The 22555-nt window shown below is 38.8% G+C and overlaps 1 protein-coding gene across 1 annotated transcript in view; it reads left to right on the forward strand.

Moving 5' to 3' along the window:
* PHEX (phosphate regulating endopeptidase X-linked) overlaps positions 1-22555 on the forward strand; it is a 219288-nt gene that overhangs the window by 145895 nt on the left and 50838 nt on the right. Inside the window, exons 14-15 of the mRNA XM_055106306.2 lie at positions 430-533; positions 12602-12660. Coding sequence (XP_054962281.1) covers positions 430-533; positions 12602-12660 — 163 coding nt within the window. The remainder of the gene's footprint in view (positions 1-429; positions 534-12601; positions 12661-22555) is intronic.

The raw sequence follows: 22555 nt of genomic DNA on the forward strand, positions 1-22555 counted from the left end.
TTCAGCCAACTAAACTGCATGTTACTGAAAAAACTTACGTGACAAATAAACAAAGTACACATTTTAAAAAAGATCAAGGACTCATGAGCCAAGAAATTTCAAACCAAAGATAATATGTTTTATAAAGGTTAAAGTAGATTTTTCAATTAGAAAGTAAATGGAACGCATTGTAAATGACTGCAGCTTCTCTTGTTGTGTTTTTACTGTGATCCAGAAATGACTATATTGATTTTTGAAGTTTTTACGTTAACAAAATCACTGAGACTAAATTTCATGGCTTTGTGACTTCTGGGTCAACTGATAACAGCTGAGAGAGGCTGTGACTGATGCAGCTTCTCTGCTAGTTGCTCCTTCCTATGCTGAAGTATTTTTTTAGAGCCATCTTTTATCTTTACTTAGAACAATGATGTTGTGGTTTGTTTTATTCAGATCAAGTTTTCAGAAGCCGACTACTTTGGCAACGTCCTACAAACTCGCAAGTATTTAGCACAGTCTGATTTCTTCTGGCTAAGAAAAGCTGTTCCAAAAACAGAGTGAGTATTAAAAAAAAAAAGTTAAATAGATAAATACATTGGTGAGAAGCGGAGTCTCTTTAGATTAAACTTTGTAATTCCCCTCAAGTCAGAGTAGCTGGCTTGCCAGTTAACTTGTTTTAGCAAAATCTGTGTCATGTTTTGCCAACTCTTATTTTTTATATTACGTGATTCAGATCTTAAGTCTAATTACAGGTCCCCCATTTCTAGCATCAACACATATCAAGAGAAGGCTTATTAGAATGCAAACATTAAAGTTATTTCTAGATCTAGTTATGAATATATATAGAGGGAATAATTTCTCTGGATTTTTACATTCGTGTAATAACTTTTGAAGACCTTAAAAAAGAATAAATACTTAAAAAAAACTATGATTAGAAATGTCAAAGTAAATGTATAGAAGCAACTAGAAAATATTTGTTGAGGTACTGCCTATCAAAGAACTGATAGCTATATTGTTTTTATCTAATAGCAGTTATGATTTATTTGCCTTCCTCTCAGCTGCCTATAGGAGTTTTTCCTACAGATAGGAGAGTTTCCTTAGGAACTTTTAGGCCCAGAGCCCACCAGCTACGATTTCATCCCTTAGCAAAATGTCAGTGATGAATGTAGCAGCTAACAATTATTATTTGTTTACATTGTACCAGAAAGTGCTTTACAATTTTTAATTCATTTTATCCTCATACGAATTCTGTGTGGTATAGGTACTGTTATCCCCATTTTACAGGAAAATAAAAGGCTTACAACTGAGAAATTCTTCAGCTTAGGTTTGGATCACGTTTTGTTCTGTCTGCTGGTGCTTTTGATTCCTGGGACTGGATTCTGTTCTGCTAAGGCCCACTTCTCCAATGCTTTTTTTCTCTCTGTTCTCCAGATTGGATAATTTCTATTGGTCTGGATTTCAACTCCAGAATTTCTTTTTTTAATTTAATTGTATTATTATTTTTTTAACTTATTTTTTATTTCAATAGATTTTGGGGGAACAGATGGTGGTTGGTTACATGAATAAGTTCTTTAGTGGTGATTTCTGAGATTTCAGTGCACCCATCACGCGAGCAGTGTACATGTATACTGTATCAGTGTGTAGTCTTTTATTCCTCACCCCCCTCCCACTCTTTCCCCCTAAGTCTCTAAAGTCCACTGTATCATTCTTATGCCTTTGTGTCCTCATAGCTTAGCTCCCTCTTATGAGTAAGAACATACAATGTGTGGTTTTCCATTCCTAAGTTACATAGGATAATGGTCTCCAATTCCATCCAGGTTGCTGTGAATGCCATTATTTCATTCCTTTTTATGGCTGACAACTTCGGAATTTCCGTTTGTTTTTTGTAGTTTCTATTTCTCTGTTGTGATTCTTTGTTAAGGCATTGTCATCATATTTTCTATTAATTCTTCGAATAAAGTTTATTTTAATTCTTTGAAGTCATCTATAATAGTCACTTTCAAGTCTTTGCTAAATCTAATATGTGGGCTCAAACTAACTAGAGTTAGTTTCTATTGATTGCCTTTTTATTAAATTAATTAATTTTTTTTTACAGTTTTTCCTTTGCTTAACATTTTTTGTTGTTGTTGCTAATGACAGTTTAGATAGCATGTTGTAGCAACTCTGGATTCTGATTTATTTTTCTGAGGCTTTTTTTTTTTTAAATCAAAAGTAACTGTCCTAACTTATACTGCCGAATAGATCTTCTCTGTGGTATGTAGCTGTCGATGTCTCCACTCAGTTTTTTAACTCTTATTTGTAGTTATTAGCCTCACTTCCTGATGGTTGTCCCTGTGTCTACATAGCTTAGTGCTCAATCAGTGATTAGGTCAGAGCTTGTGCTTAAACACCTTGAGTCTATAGGGCTTCTACCCTCTGCCAGTTGCTCTGTGTGTGGGTTGGGAGCACCTTCAAAGTTATAGCCAGTTCTCAGTCCACCTTCAATTTCACCTTCCACCAGGCCCTCACTGGTCTTCCCTGCACATGTGCCTAGTTTCCCAGTCAGCCAGGGATGTGTGGAGTGCTTATTTGGCCCTTCTATTACTATTTCAGTTACAGGATCTCTCTTTTAAATTTCTGACTGGGTTTTCCTCGTTAGTTTTCTACTAAGTTGGCCATTCAAAAATTTAAAAAAAAATTTTGTGGGTATGTAGTAGGTGTACGTATTTATGAGGTACATAAGATATTTCAATACAGGCATAAAATGTGTAATAATCACATCAGAGTAAATGGGGTATCCATAGCCTCAAGCATTTATCCTTTCTTTATGTTACAGACAATCCAATTATACAGTTTTAGTTATTTTTAAATCTATAAAAAGTTGTTGACTGCAGTCACCCTGTTATGCTATCAAATAGATCTTATTCATTCTGTCTAAGTATATTTTTGTACCCATTAACCATCCCCTCTTACCTCGACCCAGTACCCTTCTCAGCCTCATTCTACTCTCTATCTCCATGAGTTCAATTGTTTTCATTTTTAGCTCCCACAAATAAGTGAGAACATGTGAAGTTTTCTTTCTGGGGCTGGCTTATTTCACTTAATATTCTCTAGTTTCATCCATGTAGTTGTAAATGACAGGATTTCATTCTTTTTTATGGCTTAATTGTACTCCATTGTATATATATACCACATTTTCTTTATCCATTTGTCTGTTGATGAACACATAGGTTGCTTCCAAATCTTGGCTATTGTGAACAGTTCTACAATAAACACGGGAGTGCAGATGTTCCTTCGATGTACTGATTTTCTTTCTTTTAGGTATATACCCAGCAGTGGGATTGCTGGACTGTAAGGTAGCTCTATTTTTAGTTGTTTGAGGATCCTCCAAACTGTTCTCCATAGTGGTTGTACTGATTTACATTCCCAGTAACAAAGTACAAGGGTTCTCTTTTCTCAACAACCTCACCAGAATTTGTTTTTGCCTGTCTTTTGAATAAAAGCCATTTTAACTGGGGTAAGATGATATCTCATTGTAATTTTTGATTTGCATTTCTCTGATAATCATTCATGTTGTGCACCTTTTCATATACCTGTTTGCCTTTTGTATGTCTTCATTTGAGAAATGTCTATTCAGATCTTTGTGTCTATGTGTCTGTTTTTATGCCAATATCATGCCATTTTGGTTACTATAGCTCTGTAGTATAATTTGAAGTTAAGTAATGTGATTCTTCCAGTTTTGTTGTTTTTGCTCCCGATAACATTGGCTATTCTGGATCTTTTGTGGTTCCATATAAATTTTAGGAATTTTTTTCTATTTCTGTGAAGAATGTCATTGATATTTTGATGGGGATTACAGTGAATCTGTAGATTGCTTTTGGTAGTATGGGCGTTTTCACAGTATTGATTCTTCTAATCCATTAACATGGAATATCTACTTTTTTGTGTCCTCTTCAATTTCTCGCATCAATGTTTTTATAGTTTTCATTGTGGAGACCTTTCACTTCTTTAGTTAAGTTTATTCCTAGGTATTTTATTTTATTTGTAGCTATTGTAAATGAGATTATTTTCTTGACTTCTTTTACAGATCGCTTTCTCTTAGAATATAGAAATGCTACTGATATTTTTATGTTGATTTTGTATCCTGTAACTTTACTCAGTTTATCATTTTAATAGTTTTTTTGGTAGAACCTTTAGGTTTTTCCAAATATAAGATCATATTGTCTACAAACAAGGGTAATTTGACTTCTTTCTTTCTAATTTGGATGCCCCTTATTTCCTTCTGTTGTCTGATTGCTCTAGCTAGGACTTCTAGTACTATGTTGAATAATAGTGGTAAAAGTGGACATCCTTGTCTTGTCTAGATCTTAGAGGAAAGGCTTTCAGTTTTTCCCCATTCAGTGTGATACTAACTGTGGCTCTGTCATATATGACTATTACTGTGTTTAGGTATATTCCTTCTATACCCAGTTTTTCGAGGGTTTTTATCCTGAAACGATGTTGAATTTTATTAAATGCTTCTTTAGCATCAGTTTACATGATCATATGCCCCGTGTTTCTTTTCCACTGTGATAGGACAGCACTGAGTTCCAGTGCAAAGTCCCACAATCACCGTACTCTCCTTCCCCCAAGCGCAGAGGTTTTTCTCTCTGTGCCCATGTGGCTGCTGCTGGGGAATGAGGGAAGGACGGTATAGGCAATTCAAGACTGGCTTTCCTACCCTCTTCAGTGCCTCTTTCCTTGATGTGATGTTAAAACCAGGTATTGTGATTGTTCACCTGGATTTTGGTTCTTATGAAGATGCTTTGTGTGTGTGTGTGTGTGTGTGTGGCTAGTTGTTCAATTTGGTGTTCCTGCAGGGAGGACACTTGCTGGAGGTTTCTACAGCCTTCTTGCTCTGCTTCATCCTCTATGTTGGCCATTTTTATCTGACAAAGCTGTGGCTTTTCACTGCCACCCCCAGTTGAGCCTACCCACTGGGGCAGCAAAGCTGCTGATTTCCCAGCCAGCCTTTTTCTGACAAAACTAAGGTCTCACTGAGCTAGGAGGGACAGGAGTAGTCTCAGGCAAAAAGGCCATAGTGCCTGCTCTACTTAATGCCAAGTTCTAGCAGTTTTTAAATATTAAATTTTGTTTAATTTATTGCTCCCCCTTGATGAATTCCCAGATTCCTAAAATGGTTATTTGTTGACAATGTTGTCCAGTTTTATACTTGGTTTTTGTAGAAATGATTTGTCAACCTTCTCATGCCATTATACCTGCAAGCCTGGCTTCCATGGATTACAATTTTTTTTTCATGGCCCACTTTTTAACCTTGGCTAATATTCTGATTTCTAGATCTTTGACTGGCTGTTTTTATGCTGCCTAGTCTTTTGCTACTCTCCCTTTCAAGTCCCTGTTCTGTCCTGGCTTCTAGAAACTCTGAGCCCCTGTGCTTTCCCTTGGCTGAAGTGGTGATTACCACTTCTCCCTCTTATGTTTCCATCCGGCCATCCCTGCTCTCTGCCCTTCAAACCTTCCTATAATACGCACCTGAAAAATTCACTGGAGGTTACTGACTTTAAGAGGTAGGCCTAAAGCTGAATCTCTCCCCTACCTAACCCTGACTCCAGTCAAAAGCACAAAGGGAAACAGCTTTAGAACTGCTTTGAAAAATGATAGATAATGGTTTAAAGCCATTCGCTCCACTGTCTTTGGTTCTTTCCTCTCATCACGTTATTTCTCAGTCCACCTATCCTGTTTCATTCCCAGTCTAAATTATTCAATAGTTTTAGATTTAGGCTTCTTAAATCCAATACTCAAATCTGATGACTTTGGCAAATGATTTCCAGTATCCCTATGACCATCTACATGTAATACGGTAGTCACAGATCTATATAATCTTGGCCTTCAATATTTGCTTCAGATCAGTTCCAACTCTTTTTTAAAAAAAAAAAATCTGTGGAAAATTGAAGGGTTTCACCAATTTTTTGGTGAATTTTCGGGGTCTTCTCAGGGGCTCCTGCATATTGGCAATACAGTCAGTCTAATTGTTTGATTTCAAAATGTCGTTATTCATTTAGGTGTGTAGAAAGGCCTGGATTAGTAATTGAAAAACTCCTAAATGTGTTATCTTTAACATCATCCTAGGATACTGATGAACTTTCAGATTCTAATGGTCTTAACTATTTCTAATATTTTATTCATGCCTTAGAAATATACTGGCTTTGCAGGCTTAGGCAAACTGAGATTTGTGTGGTTTTCTTTTCTGTCATTGAAAAACAAATAGCTCTTTCACAAGGGTATTAAATTGGTTAACTTTTGGGAAAAGTTCTCCAGAAATGGAAATCAGTGCAATGCTTGTAATTCTTGTTTCCTCAGACTATATGTCTATTTCAGGGAAATAACATTTAGAAATTTAAGGTCTTCTTTGCATAGTAAAGAGATATGAGTAAATTCCTTTTCTTTCTTTTTTTTTTTTTTTAAAGGAAACATCTGGCTGGACCTTTTCAGGCATTGTAGAGACTTTTAGCCTCATGATACTCATTGGCTTGAATTGACATCTTTCAGGTCTGAAAATTCATGAGTTAATCGAGTGGGGATCATTCTGGAGTAGCTCTACTACACTAGTTTACTTTGAACAGCATCATGATTATATTTTCACAAAGCCCTGAAATAACGTTTTGCTTCTTTGTGGGTGTAGGAGATAAAGACCCTTTATCTTTTATTCTCATGGAATCCGTTTTAGCTGCACTAATGTGCATTAAGAAGTTTCTAAGGCGATGGGAAATGTCAGCAAGAATGCAATTAATTGGGTGGTCATCCCTGAAGGTACATATTTAGGGGTTGGTTCACAGAATTGTCACTTCATCAGCTTGCTTAAAAATAGAGGATTTACTTACTGCTCGGCTTGAGTTGAAAGTAATTTCTTTCCCTCAGGATCACCTTCTTTGACAGAAATTATTTTAAGCCAGCCTCACTTTTAACTCACTCTCATTCTACTGAGACCAAACATGTCTGAATTCTCTATCTTTTGAAAAATATGTAAAAATGCATTAAATGTCTTTATAAATTATGTTCCTGCCCAGAACTTTTGTTTGCAAAAGCATTATCTATAGCATGGAATGTGAGTGATATAATCTGCAGGATATTAATAAGAAAGCAATAAATACACTATTGCTTTTCCATTCCATATTCCCTAGACTATCTGTAGGAGTTGATAAGAAAAATGTAAAACTTTAGCCTGATGTATATCTATTTTATATGGTCCAAAGAAATAGGTGTACCAATGTCTTTTTCTTCAGATTCTTGTATTTTGGTATTATATTCCTTTTATGTGTCTCATTCTCCAGTATAATTTCATCCCCATTATTGTGGGATTTGAAATTTCTATGAGACCTCTCCTTACCTTATCCACCAAATCCTTTCTCAAACACAGACTGCAGAAGCACCCTAAAGACATAGTAAGAAGAATTTAAAGCACTTGAATGATATTCTCTGTTTATTGAAGTGGATGTATACATGCAATAAATTCATTTTAATGGATTTAGTGATCTTCTGTTCAGCACTTACCATTTGGACAACAGTCAAAGCCCATAAGCAACTTAAAATCTTGTTGGGACATAAGCTGTGCAAACTCAGATGCCTTCAGGGGCCAGTCAGTTAACAAATGGTTGACCTACATGGGTGTAAACAACAGGGAGTGGTAGGGACTGTAGAAAACTAGTAATTACACACACCACTTAAAGGAATTCCAATTCAATAGTTTGTTAAGCCATTGTGTTGGGCAAGCAAAACAGTTTTCTGGGAAGATTCAGCCCGTTGGGTTGGACTTAGTCTGTGGATAGCCAACTTTTCAGCATTCCATTTATCTATTGCTGTGTGATAAACCTCCCCCAAATTTAGAGTATTGAAACAACAGTCATTATTTTTCTCTCTCATGGTTCTGGGGGTCACTAGGCTCAGCTGCATGGTTCTCGTTTGTGGGTTTTTTTTTTTGACACAGAGTCTCACTCTGTCACCAGGCTGGAGTACATTGGCGTGATCTCGGCTCACTGCAACCTCCGTCTCCCAGGTTCAAGCGATTCTCCTGCCTCAGCCTCCTGAGTAGCCGAGATTACAGGTGCCCGCCACCACGCTGAGCTAATTTTTGTAGTTTTAGTACAGACAGCATTTCACCATGTTGGCCTGGCTGGTTTCGAACTCCTGACTTCAGGTGATCTGCCCACCTCAGCCTCCCAAAGTGCTGGGATTACAGGCATGAGCCACTGCACCTGGCCATTTGTGGTCTTTCATGTAGTTACAGTCAGATAGTGGCGGGGCTGGAGTCATATGGAAGGCTACCTCTCTCACATGTCTAATGGTTGATGCTGACTGTTGACTAGAACATCTACATATGGCCTCTTCATGTATGTTGGGTTTCCTTACAGCATGTTGATTGATATAGAAAGTTCAAAGAGCAGCTTTTCTGAGAAAGAAGAAGGGAGGGAGGGTGTGCTTGTATGCATCAGGGGGAAGTTGTATCACCTTTAATTACCTAGCCTTGGAAGTCACACTGTCATTTCTGCTGCATATTATTCTTTAGAAGTGAGTCACTAAGGCTAACCCATAATCAAGGGGAGAGGAATTTAGATTCCATCTCTTAATGGGAGGAGTGTAAAAAAGTTCACAAACACATATGAAAACTAGCACATGTAGCCTTACATTAGAGAATAGTAAAACTAAATATATAATAAACTTGGATGTAATACGGGAGATATACAAAATGTTTAACAGCTGGTTTGGCATGGGCCCTGAACAAATAGAAGAAATAACAGCATCAACAACTGGTAGGATCTACTGGTGCAGCTGCTTAATATCAGCTCTGGGTATTATCAAGGCTCCATACGTGCCCTAGAGTCAATAAGAGCCCTGGGAGGTCAGGAATGGTAACATCATGTGTCTGAAATAAGATGTTTTCGTTATTCTTGTTGAAGCTTCAGAAGCCCCATTATGGTCTAGTTTCAGAGACTGGTTGTTTGGTTTGCTTTGTCTACCTTTGTCTACCAGCAGTTAGGAACATTTTCCCTGCATGGCCCTTACCTGAATATTTTAAAAGTTTGTTATTTTAAAGAGAGGGGAGTTGGGAAGAACAAAAAGAGAAGGGACAAGCTCTAGGAATACACGTTATCTTTTGTATATATTATGATTCATTCCAGTGTTATTTAGAAGCCAAGGCACCCACCTGGATTTTCCCCTCTTGACCTACAAATGTTGGGTTCTTTGGGTAGTGTATTAGTTTCCTATTGCTACTGTAACAAACTCCTACAACCTAAGCAGCTTAAAACAGCACAGATTTATTATCTCACAGTTCTCTAGCTCAGAAGTCTAGGGTAGCTTGGTTGTTTTCTCTGCTTTGGATTTCATAAGGCTGAAATCAGAGTGTCAGCCGGCTGGGCTCTTATGGGGAGGTTCTGGGAATAATCCCCTTCCAAGGGGATTCAAGTTGTTGGCAGAATCCAGTTCTTTCTGATTGTAGGGGTAAGGTCTTTACTTCCTTGCTGGCTATCGCCTGGAAGCCACTCTTTGTTCTCAGAGGGATTTATGCAGTCCTTGCCCATTGCCCCTACATCTTAGAGCCAGCAGCGTGTCAAATCCTTCTTACCCTTCCTCCTCTCCGACTTCCTCCTCTGTTGCATCTCTCTGATTCCAGCCAAACAAGGTTGTCTGCTTTTAAGGGCTTGTGATTAGATTGAGCCTACCTGAATAATCCAGGATAATCTCTCTATTTTAAGGTCCTTAAGCTTAATTACACCTGCAAAGTCCTTCTTACTATGTAATGTAACATGTTCATAGGATCCAGGGATTAGGACTTGGCCATAATTTTGCCTACTACAGGTAGCCAAGTTAGGTCAATAGAGGTGCTTTCCCCTTCACTTGTTTCCTCAGGAAAGTAGGCCAACCAGCAAGTTTATGTTAAACACTGGGGCTTAATTGAAATACCCTAAATTTGAAGGAAAATAATATGCATTTTATGGAAATATGTCTAGGTTTTGGTTTTGAAAAGAGAGGAGGTGCTCTTTCTTGATTTCCAGTAATGTCTACAGTATAATATAATGCTTAGGCGAACTGGTTTGAAGTCAGACAGACCAGGCCTCGTACAAGCACATAATGCTCATAAATCTCATTATCCTCATCTGTGAAATGGGCTAATAATTCCTATGTTGCCATGGGGAAAAACTGATGAATAGAAGGTGCTTAGGACATAGTAAGTGCTCAATGAATGTTAGCTAAATATAATGATAATGATAACAGAATGACATATTCATAGACTTCTTTGTAGCTGGGGAGAAGGTATGAGTTTACCAACTAGTATCAATAATTGGGTTTCCTATTAGTTTCATATTAACCTGACATAAATGAATTTGTTAGTCTGACATAATTATCCTATTAGACATAAATGAGTAATACAATTATTCTAGAAAGGGATTTATACAAGTTTTTTTTTTTCTTCTTAATTTTTTTAGAGACTGGAACTTCTGGGCTCAGGCAATCCTCCTGCCTCAGCCTCCCAAGTAGCTGGAACTATATTTGCATGCCACTGCTGGGCTTAGGAGTTTATTTTTAGCAATTTTGCTTAAGATGAATTGCTTGGTTTTAATCATAACAAGCAGTCACTGAAACTCACAACCATCTAAGTCAGGGTTTGGCCACTATGGCCTGTGGGCTAAACCTCACCTGCTGCCTGTTTTTGTATGGCCCATGAGCTAAGAATAATTTTTAGAGATAAATGTTTGCAGTTGGTTTGATGATGGGGAAGCCCTAACTTTGTTCTGTTTTTTGTTTTTGTTTTTTAATTAAAATAATTTTTGTTGGTACGTAGTAGTTGTAAATATTTATGGGGTACATGAGATATTTTGATACAGGCCTGCAATGCATAATCATCACATCATGGAAAATGGGAGTATCCATCCCCTCAAGCATTTATCCTTTGTGTTACAAACAATCCGCTTATATTATTATAGTTATCTTAAAATGTACAACTATTATTGACTATAGTCACCCTGTTGTGCTATCAAATACTAGGTCTTATTCATTCTTTCTAACTATACATTTTTTGTACCCATTACCCATCCCCACTTCTCCCCCATTCCCCTACCGCCCTTCCCAACCTCTGGTAACCATCCTTCTACTCTCTATCTCCATGAGTTCAATCGTTTTGGTTTTTAGATCCCACAAATACGTGAGATCTCACAAATACGTGAGAACATGCAATGTTTGTCTTTCTGTGCCTGGCTTATTTCACTTAACATAATGACCTCCAGTTCCATCCATGTGTTGCAAATGACAGGATATCATTCTTTTTATGGCTGAATAGTACTCCATTGTGTATATGTACCACATTTTCTTTATCCATTCACCTGTTGGTGGACACTTAGGCTGCTTCCAAATCTTGGCTATTGTGAACAGTGCTGCAACAAACATGGGAGTGCAGATATCTCTTTGATTATTTTCTTTCCTTTGAGTATATACCCAGCAGTGGGGCTGCTGGATCATATGGTAGCTCCATTTTTAGTTCTTTGAGGAACCTCCAAATTGGAGAAGCATAACTTTGAACCCCAATTAAGCAAAATGTTATCTCATCCCAAAATAATTCCATTATTCTCATTAATAGGCATATATTAGAAATAATTGTACTCAGCTGGGCATGGTGGCTCACGCCTGTAGTCCCAGAACTTTGGGAGGCTGAAGTGGGTGGATCACTTGAGGTCAGGAGTTCGAGACCAGCCTGGCCAACATGCCGAAACCCTGTCTCTGAAAGAAAAAAGAGAAATAATTGTACTTGATTACTATTGTTATTTTTTGGATTTCATCAATAAAATTTGTGGACAGTTTGCTCTTAAGTACCTACGTAATATCCTTGATTTTGCCTCTTTGCCTGTAAAGCCTAAAATATTTATGATCTCACTCTTTACAGAAAAAAATTTGCTGACTGCTGATCCCAGTAACCTATTGTGCATTTAAGGTTTGGGTGTAGACTCCCTTTAGATAGAAGGGATCCTTTAGATGTCCTAATGCAATGCCTTAATTTTATAGCTAAAACCAAACCCCAGGAAGGTAGGTGACTCTTCCCATACAATTCAGCTAGTTAGTGATAGAGGCAGTACACTTTCCACTGGAGCAGGCAGACCCTCTGGGTGGCATAGTTGGACTTTATTCATCTTTCTTTAAATGGACCTCTGTGTTGTCACCAATCCAGAACTTTTAAATGGACAGGCCAGAGGTAATGCAGCATAGAAACCCAATTGTCCATTCAACCCATTGAATAGGGCCTGGCAAATATATAGTTGCTGTGTTTCCATTTGCAGGGACAGCCCTTTAGATTCTAGAAATTCTCTTTAAAACTTTTTCAAAAGCACTGGTGTGCTGACTTTTTTTCTGTTAAGTTAGTAACAATAAATAACTGGGCATGTTAATATATTTTCATTGAGCCATGTTCAGTTTAGGATGAGATTGTTCACTGAGCAGTACAGTAGCCCTAAACTGAGGGAATAATTTCCCCTCATGTCCAACATCCCCATTGTTCCATGTTATCTTCTAATAAACCCAGCCATGCTGTGTTTGTCTTTGCTTCCCTCCTGCCTGTATAATGATGATTACTCTCTGGCATTTGTTTCTTTTTCTACAGGTGGTTTACAAATCCAACGACTGTCAATGCCTTCTACAGTGCATCCACCAACCAGATCCGTGAGTACGGGTTCCTTGTCTCCTTGGTAACCTGGTATAAAATGCAAAGAACTTTTCCATGACTATGATGGAGGGTAAGACATTTCTTATTTCCCCCAAAAGTGGCAGGGTATGCTGGTGAAGGAAGGTTGTTCTCCTACCTATATGCCAAATTTTCCTCATTCTCTTCACCTTACTAGTTTTTTTTAAAGCTTTATGTCACCACTGATTGAAAAAAAGTCAACTACAGTAAACCAAATTAAACCATAATGAAGTTTGCCATGAAAAGGAGCAAGTTTCCACTTTCCTTTCATAATGGCCTTACTGATTTTGTCCATGCCATTTTATTCATTCCTAGGATTGGTGGGGAAAACAGCAGGTAACTGAGCAGATTGTAGAACCTGAGCGGACCATCTGTATGTAAGAAAGAAGCTTGGAAATATTCTTATTAACGCTAGGAAGTTATGTCTTGAGGTTTTCTACTTACATGTATCAGGTATATGTAATTAAAAATACCATGATAAATTTAAAAAATTATTATTTTTATTATTTTTTAAAGACAGAGTCTCCCTCTGTCACCTAGGCTGGAGTTCAGTGGTACGATCCTGGCTCACTGCAACCTCTGCCTCCCAGGTTCAAGTTATTCTTGTGCCTCAGCCTCCTGAGTAGCTAGGAGTACAGGTGTGCACCACCACGCCCAGCTAAATTTTTTTTATTTGTATTTTTAGCAGAGATGGGGTTTTGCCATGTTGACTAGGCTGGTCTCAAACTCCTGGCCTCAAGTGATCTGCCCACCTTGGCCTTCCAAAGTGCTGGGATTACAGGCGTGAGCCACTGCACCTGGCCTTAAAAAATTATTAAGATCTGAATGGCACAAATAAAAAGTCTGACAGCATCCAGCCTTGGCAATAAGGACACATACTCACTGCTGGTGGAAAGATAGATTGGCTCATCCACTTTGCAGGGCAATTTGACAATATCTCAAAAAGCTGAAGTTGTGCATGCATACCTATGACCATGAGGTGTGCTCCTGGAATGTGCTCTAATGCTGTGATTCTTGAAATGTGGTCCTTGGACCTGCAGTAATAGCATCATGGGGGAATCTTGTTAGAAATGCAAATTCCCAGGCCCCACCTTAGGTCTATTGATCAAACTTTGGATGTGGAGCTCAGAAATCTGGTGCAATAAAACCTGCAGGTGATTGTAATGTATGCTACAGTTTGGGAACAGCTGCCCTAGAGAACTCTTGCACAAGGCATAAAGAAGCCCATGCAAAAATGCTCATAACAGTATTCTTTATAATAGTAGAAAAAGCAAAATAACCTACATATTCCTCTGCAGGAAGATGAGTCACATGTGGCATATTCACACAAAGGAATACCATACAGCAGTGAAAAATGAGCAACATATATTATCATGGATGAATTTCACAAGTAAAACAACTTGGGAAAATATATCAAGTATGATACTATATAAATAAAGTTGAAAATCATGCAGAACAATTCTACACGTGGTTTGGAGGTCCATCCATTTGTAGTGTAAGTGTAAAGACATTCATGAGAATGACAAACACCAAATTCCGGTTGGTGGTGGCTTGTCTTGGGGAGGGTGGGCCACTGTTGCTCAAATCCTTGCTGGTTTCTCCTCATCTCCCATATCTCTTAATGATGGCATGCCCCAAGGCTCAGTCTTTGCACCTTTTCTGTTCTCTTCTCTCCATCTTTGCTCACTTGCTTGGTGATAACATCTAATCTCATGGTTTTAATCACATTTCTACGGTGTTGAATGCAGGGGATGGAATTTATCACCCTTGTTCATACCACTACTATCTCCCACCTGGATTATGGTAATAGCCTCCTCATTGGCCTCCCTGCTTTTGTTCTTACCCCCCTTCAGTCTATTCTAAATATAATATTGTAGCGATTTTAAGACGTTTTACAGTCACATCGTGTCACTTCTTTGCTCAAAAGCTTTTATCAGCATCCCATCTCACTCAGAGAAAGAGCCAAATTATTTATAATGGCCTTAAGGTCTGTTATCTTTCTGCCCGTACCTCCTGCTACTCTCCCCCTTCCTCCCTCCTTCTGTTCCGGCCACACTGGCCTCCTTTGTGTTTACAGAGCACACCTGACACGCTCTGCTCTGGGAGCATTTATACCTGGGGTTCGCTTTCTCTTGGAAAACTTCCCCAAGTGACCTGCCTGGTTTATGCTCCCATTTCCTTCAAATCTGTATTCGAAGGCCAGGCCACCTCCTTAGGGAGGCATCCTGCCTTCCCTCTGGCCAGTTGGCCAGTCTGCCGTGGGTCCTCCATACTGGCCGTTGTTCCTACAGGACTCTGGTCAGAGGACAGCCCGAAGGCTGTGGCTGCTCACTACCAGCTGGCACATCTTCTTAGAGCCGCCCTCGTGTGGCCACTGTTAGGAATGGCAGTTTCTGCCCGACTTCGGTCTGAGAGAGAAATGAACAGAAAGACGGAACACAAGCAGATGGCGGGATTTTTTTATTTATACATTAATTTACATAACCAAGTAAGTTGTTAAATATTTTGAATGTCACTTCTTACTGTATAAATATTCATTATCACGAAACTACCATTGCTTTCTTAAGGCCCTAAATGCCAACTTGAGAACTAAGTTGCATATGTTATATGGGAACTTATGATATTTGAGTTATTAATTATAACTAATACTTATAATAATTTATTATTAATTATAATCACATTTAGGATATTCTATTGGGAAATAGAAATTGTTTAGATTATTCACTTAAAAACGTTTTATTGTCTAATATTTGGTACATGCAAAAGAACATGTAACATTTTGGCACATATAAGTTATAAAGAATATATGAAAACACGACGAAATTAATATGTGCCTACGACGCCCTCACCCCATCAGGAACCATCCCTCCCTCTCACCACAGAAGTAACACTCTTCTGATTTGAGGGTTTATCATTTTTGTTTTGTTTTTTTAAAATAAAACTTTATTTATATAGGTATCCCTAAAGAATATGTTGTTTATTTTTACTTGTTTCTTAGTATAATAAAAATGGTATCTTACTGTACGCAATCTTAAACAACTGCGATTTTTCAGTCAACATGTTTTTAGGATTTGTTCGTGTAGCATGTGGTGGTAGGTTGTTTTCATGTTCCCTGCTGTATAATATTTCATGACTGTACCCCCAGATTGTTTATTCTTCTGTTGTCCAGCCTATGTGTCCCCACACCCAGGTTTTTGCTTATGAACAGTGCTGCTCTGCATATTCTTGTGAATGTCTCTTGGAACAAGTGTCTGAGGGTATACATCCAGGAGAGGAATTATTGGCTGATAGGAAGAAGTTATCTATCAGATAATATCAAATGTTTTCCAAAGCTGGTGTTCCAAAGTACAGAAGTGTTTCTGTTGTTCCTCATTTTCATCAACTCTTGGCATTGGTAGATTTAATTTTCACCAGTCTAGCGAGTGTAAGAAATCAGCTCTTATGCAAGAAAAGCCGACGTTTCCGCATTCACTTTAAAATGTCACTGAAGGCTTACTGCTCCTTGGGGTACTTAAGTGTGTCTAATAATAGTTCCATCTCCAGGGTTCACCCCTGCTCAGCCTTTTTCTTGCCTGGGAAGGGCTAATCCTATCAGAGGTTTACTGAGGAAGAAACCATTTCAGGGTAACCCAATGGTTTCATGAAAGCTCATGGGCAGAGGGGTTTTTTCAAATGAACAATTTGAAACAGTATTTTAATTAAGAGATTCAAGCTGTTTCTGTTTTCCTAATGACCAGTGCTTGCTCTCATTGTAAATTACGTTCCCAGGCAAGATGACAAGGAATCCTTTGGGTGACTTTTTTTCCCCCTCTCTCCTTTCTGATTTTCTGGACTGCAAATTAAGACAGGTGGAGTTTCTTCTTACACACTTCCCCACCGGGTTTCCTGGGACTTCCCCCACCCTACAACTACCTTCTTTTTGCTTCGCTGAAGAAGTGAAAAATTGAGGTGATTCTCTAAAATGAACATCTTTATTGATTAGGGGCTGATTCTGACAGCATGTGGCCATCTGTTTAATTGGCTTTTACATCTAAGATGTAACTATACTTAGTAACGTGATTTATGACAATTTCATTCAGTTCCCATTATCATTTTCTGATTTATGCTACTTAAATCTGCTTCTGCATGCAATAGAGACTTGAATAGAAAACAGAAAAACCTGTAGTTGTTTTTTCTTTTTCAAATCCATGCCTTTGTGTGGAACCCTATGATTTGTGGCCATCTTTCAATGTTAGATTTTTACAGGGTGGTTACAACTTCTTATTTTTCTTCCCTTGTCAAGCTGGGTTGCAACGTCTCTAGACATGGCACGTACTGTGAAATTATAATGATTTAAATCTGCTGTATGAGGAGTTATACTCAGTAGCTGTCATAAAATTTAATTATATTTGAATAAGGTGGTTAAAGAGGAAAACACAAATCTGAAATGATTGGTGCTTAACCCTAACTTTGTGATAACTGCGACATTGATCTTGCTGCTTTTCAGAGTGGCAAGGTGAGAACATGAATCAGAGATCTAGTTTGTATGGCCTTAGTCGAGGTTTTTATCCTTCCAGACCCCTATTGTCCTGTCTGCCACATGTTGAGGCTATCTAGCCCATAGGGTTTTAGGGGAAGATTTAATGAGATGAATTTGTAAAGTGCCAGCACATTGCCAAGCTCAGGGCTTGTATATCTAAACCTGGCATGCCAGGAATCCCTGCGATAACCATTGTGTCACAGGACAAACAGCAAAATATAAAGATCGGCAGGGCGGATTATCTCAAACTTTTGCCCTCAAGAGATCTTAGGCCGGGCATGGTGGCTCACGCCTGTAATCCCAGCACTTTGGGAGGCTGAGGCAGGTGGATCACCTGAGGTTGGGAGTTCGAGACCAGCCTGGCCAACGTGGTGAAACCTCATCTCTACTAAAAATATAAAAAATTAGCCAGGTTTGGTGGCAGGCGCCTGTAATCCCAGCTGCTCGGGAGGCTGAGGCAGGAGAATCACTTGAACCCAAAAGGCGGAGGTTGCAGTGAGCCGAGATTGTGCCAGTGCACTACAGCCTGGGCGACAGAGTGAGACTCTGTCTCAAAAAAAAAAAAGAGATTTTATTATAATGTTCCACATTATAATATGTATGCATGCAACTGACTAAATGCTGAGTAAAAGAAGCCAGGTATAAGACTAAATACTGTTCTGTTTCATGTGTATAAAGTTCAGGAACAGGCAAATAAATCTATATGATAGAAGTTAAAATAATGAGTACCTTTATTGGGGGTATTGACTGAGAGGAGGCGTGTGACACATTCTTTATCTTGATCTCAGATGTGGTTACACAGGTGATACAAGAGTAAAAACTCACCGTGTTCTATCATTAAAATTTGTGTCTGGCTGGGTGTGGTGGCTCACGCTTGTAATCCCAGCACTTTGGGAGGCCAGGGTGGGAGGATTGCTTTAACCCAGGAGTTCGAGACTAGCCTGGGCAATATAGCAAGACCCTGTGTCTACAAAAAACAACAAAAAATTAGCCAGGTGTGGTGGCATGCACTTGTAGTCCCAGCTACTCTGGAGGCTAAGGTGGGAGGATTGCTTGAGCCCGGGGGTTTGAGACTGCAGTGAGCTATGATTATGCCACTGTACTCCAGCCTGGGTGACAGAGCAAGATCCTGTCTTTAACAACAACAAAAATGTATGCTTTTACTGTATGTTAAGTGACATCTCAAAATAAATAGGAACACTGCTCCTTTTCTCCATAAAAATGTTTGGAACAGCGTATAGTATGCATGGACATCTGGAGCTAATAATAGGTTGCCTCAGGCTAAGTCTCTAGAGGTGTAGACCAGGGATTGGCAAACTATTTCTGTAAATTGCCAGATAGTAATATTTTTGGCTTTGCGAGTCATACTGTCTTTGTTGCAATTTCTCGACTCTGCCATGGCAGCCATAGACAGTTCATAAACCAATGAGCCTGGCTGTGTTCCAGTAAAACTTTATTTACAAAACAGGTGGCAATATTCAGGTAGTGGTAGTGGTGGGAAGAGTGAACAGCTCATATTTGGTTTTCATTTCTACTAACACGGATTGGTCTTTAGAAGAAAATTCATTTTAAGTATTCATTATCAATGAATATTTGAAAAGCGCCTCATTTAAGTATTTGGTTTTTATTTTCATACATCTCAAATCAAATTAAAGAAGTACTTTAAACAGATAAGATCTTGGCTTGAAAACAAGCATGGCCTAAGGGCTAAAACCAATGATTTTATTATCTTTGCTGTTATACACAAGGGATTTTTTCCCCCTCAGTTTAATCACAGATATTCTGCTAAAGAAGATAAGCCTTTGTCCAGAGGCTGGGCTTATGCTGGCATCGAATTATGGAATTAATCTGGAAATCAAACAGATTTGTTTTGCCGTTAAGGAAATAACTGTGTTTCAAACTGGGAGAATTTCTCATAGTTCATTGGCTCTGCCTGAAACCATAAAGTAAAAGCTAAGTTAGCAAATACTCACCTGTGGCTTCTCTTGGAATTTAATGAAATTAAATCTTTGAATCCACTTGATGTTCCATCTGGGGACATGAGAATATAAGACTAATATATAGAATTTGGGAATAGTCTTCCATTGTTTTTAGAGCTAGAAAGAAACTTAAGTGGTCACCTCATCCAAATTTCTCACTACCTAAAAGAGATCCTGACACTCAGAGCAATTCTTAGTAATTTTTTTTCCACTTATTCACTTGATTTTCAAGTGAATTTTCAAGGCCCCAATGATTTTCACTTCCCGGTATTCATGCCGCTGTCTAGTCCCCTGCCACACTGAGTAAGGCTTACCACTGTAACTAATAGGATGCTATGGAAATTCTAGATTATGACTTCTGAGGCTGGGTCATAAAAAACATTGTGGCTTTTGTTTTTTGGATAATGTTCACTCTGGGGGAAGCCAACCACCACACTGTGAGGGCATTCAGGGAGCTCACACAGAGATCCACATGTGAAGGAACTGGGGCCCCCTGCCCATTAGGAGTACCATGTGAGTGCACCATCTTGGAAGTAGATCCCCAGTGCAGCCAAGCTTTCAGATGACCGTGGCCCAGGCTGACATCTTGGCTGCAACCTCACGAGACACTGATACAGAACCACCCAAATAAGCTGTTTCCAAATTTCTGACCCAGAGAAATGGGGAGATAGCAACTATGTCTGGGGATGATTTGTTACACAGCAAGAGGTAACTAATATAGCTATTAGAGCATGCCCAGGTACTAACTGAGTTTGGTAGAAGGGTATATGACTTTGTGTGGTTTAGTGGTTAAGGGTGTGAGCTCTGAAGTATGACAGTTTGATTTTGAATCCTCGCTTGGCCACTAATAACTTGCAACCTTGGGCAAGTTACTTAACATCTTTAAGCCTCAGTTTAATTATCTGTAAAATGGAGCTAATAGTAGTAACCATCCTATAGGGTTTTTGTGAAGATTAAATGATACTATATATTTAATATCTAATGTTATCTAGTACATTTTATAATCTAATATTAGATATATAATATTAATATGTAATATTAAATATTAATTATATCTAATATTAATATACATTTGTAGTTATATATTATAAATTATACATATATTATATAATATTTATATAATATATATCAATATGTAATATATAAGTATATATTGAATTATATATATTTATATATGTTAATATTGTATATATAATATCATTTAATCTTAACCCTATAGGATGGTTACTACTATTTTATATATATATATATATATATATATATATATATATAAAATGCTTGGTATAGAGTATGGTTCATAGTAGGCACTCAATAAACATTAGCTATTAGTCCTTGCTTTTGAGGAGCTGGGAGAGAGAGACTTGTTACCAGGTCATTTAGAAGACATCATGGTGAGTGTGCAACAGAAGGGTGTGCAGTGCATTCTGGGAGCCACAGTGGAGGGGCAATTAAGCCTGGGGAGTCAAGATTGGATTCCCTATGAAACTGATGTTTGAGTGGACTTTGGAAAGAAAAAGAAATTTCTCTGGGCACAGAAGTGAGATTAGGGCATTTAGGAAGAAGCACTGTTGTTTGGTGCAAAGGCGCAGATATGGCAGAACATAGCACAGGAACAGACTGTGAGATGGCCACAAATGCTGGGGCACAGCTTGCACTGGTGGAAGAGACAGCAAAGGGAATGATGGGAGATGATATGTGGAAGGAAGGCTTTGTGGGTCATGTCAAAGAACAGGCCAGAGGGAGCTAGTATAGTTTTTTTGGGGGGAGGCAAATAACTTAAGTTTTACTTCTGTATTGGTCTGTTTTCACACTGCTAGTAAAGACATACCCAAGACTGGGTAATTTATAAAGGAAACAGATTTAATGGACTCACAGTTCCACATGGCTGGGAGGCCTCACAATTATGGTGGAAGGCGAAGGAGCAGCAAAGGCATGTCTTACATGGTGGCAGGCAAGAGAGTGTATGCAGGGGAACTCCCATTTATAAAACCATCAGATCTCATGAGACTTATTCACTGTCATGAGAACAGCATGGGAACAACCTGCCCCCATGATTTAATTACCTCCCACTGGGTCCCTCCTACAACATGTGGGAATTATGGGAGCTACAATTCAAGATGAGCTTTGGGTGGGAACACAGCCTAACCATATCAACTTCCTTAATCCTAGTATTAAAGATCATGGTCTGGAGAGGGACAGATTGCAGCCACTAAGACCAGTTAGGAGTTTTGCAAATGGCTCAAGAGAAGGACGGGGAGGGCCTAAACTTAGGCAATGACAGGGGTGAGGAGGAGTAGGAAGTTTATAAATCATATCCCAGGAGATAATTGTCAAATAACTGCATAATGATAATACAGATAGCACAGTGATCCTCCCTTATCCATGGTTTTGCTTTTCATTGTTTCAGTTACCTATGGGCAACCAAGTTCTGAAAAGATTCAGTGGAAAATGCCAGAAGTCAACAGTTCCTAAGTTTTAAGTCGTGTGCCATTCTGAGTAGCATGATGAAATCTCTTGCTGTCCAGCTCTGGGCCGCCTGGGACGTGAATCATCTCTTTGCCCAGTGTATCCATGTTGTATATGCTACTTGCCTGTTAGTCACTTAGTAGCTGTCTCAGTTACCAGATCAACTGTCACAGTGCTTGTGCCCAAGTAACCCTTATGTTACTTAATAATGGCCCCAAAGCATAAGAGTAGTGATGCTGGCAATTCAGGTATGCCAAAGAGAAGCTTCCTTTCAGTGCTAAGGTGAAAGTTCTCCACTTAAGGAAATTTAAAAAGAAATCATATACTGAGGTTGCTAAGATCTACAGTAAGAACGAATCTTCTATACATGAAGTTGTGGAGGAAAAAGAAATTTGTGCATTGTGTGCGTGTGTGTATTAGTTTGGTACTATCTGAGGTTTCAGGTGTCCACCAGGGGTCTTGGAACATATCTCCCAAGGACAAGAGCGGGGACTACTGTAATTTTCTAACTTTTCCACTAGGGCTTTACAGGACTTCCATCAAATGGAGATTATAACTGTTCTGTGCAGCTAGGCTTTGCTGAGGAACCATTAATATGCCAACCATTACGCCAGGTACTTTAATGTATGTTATCTCTAATCTTCGCAATAGTTCTATAAACTTGGTATTATGGGCTCATTTTACAGAAGAAGAAACTGAAGCTCAGAGAGGTGATGCAACTTGCAAAAGACTGCAAAACTAGCAAATTGCAGAGCTGGGAGTATAACCCAGCTTATCTGATTGCATCCTGTTTATCGTCACACTACACTGTTCAAAACTGGATAGGAAATGTGAGAATTACAGTCACGTGATAGGCTGGGTGCAGTGGCTCACGCCTGTAATCCCAGCACTTTGGGAGGCTGAGGTGGG

Source organism: Pan paniscus, chromosome X (assembly GCF_029289425.2).
Source record: "Pan paniscus chromosome X, NHGRI_mPanPan1-v2.0_pri, whole genome shotgun sequence".
NCBI lineage: Eukaryota > Metazoa > Chordata > Mammalia > Primates > Hominidae > Pan > Pan paniscus.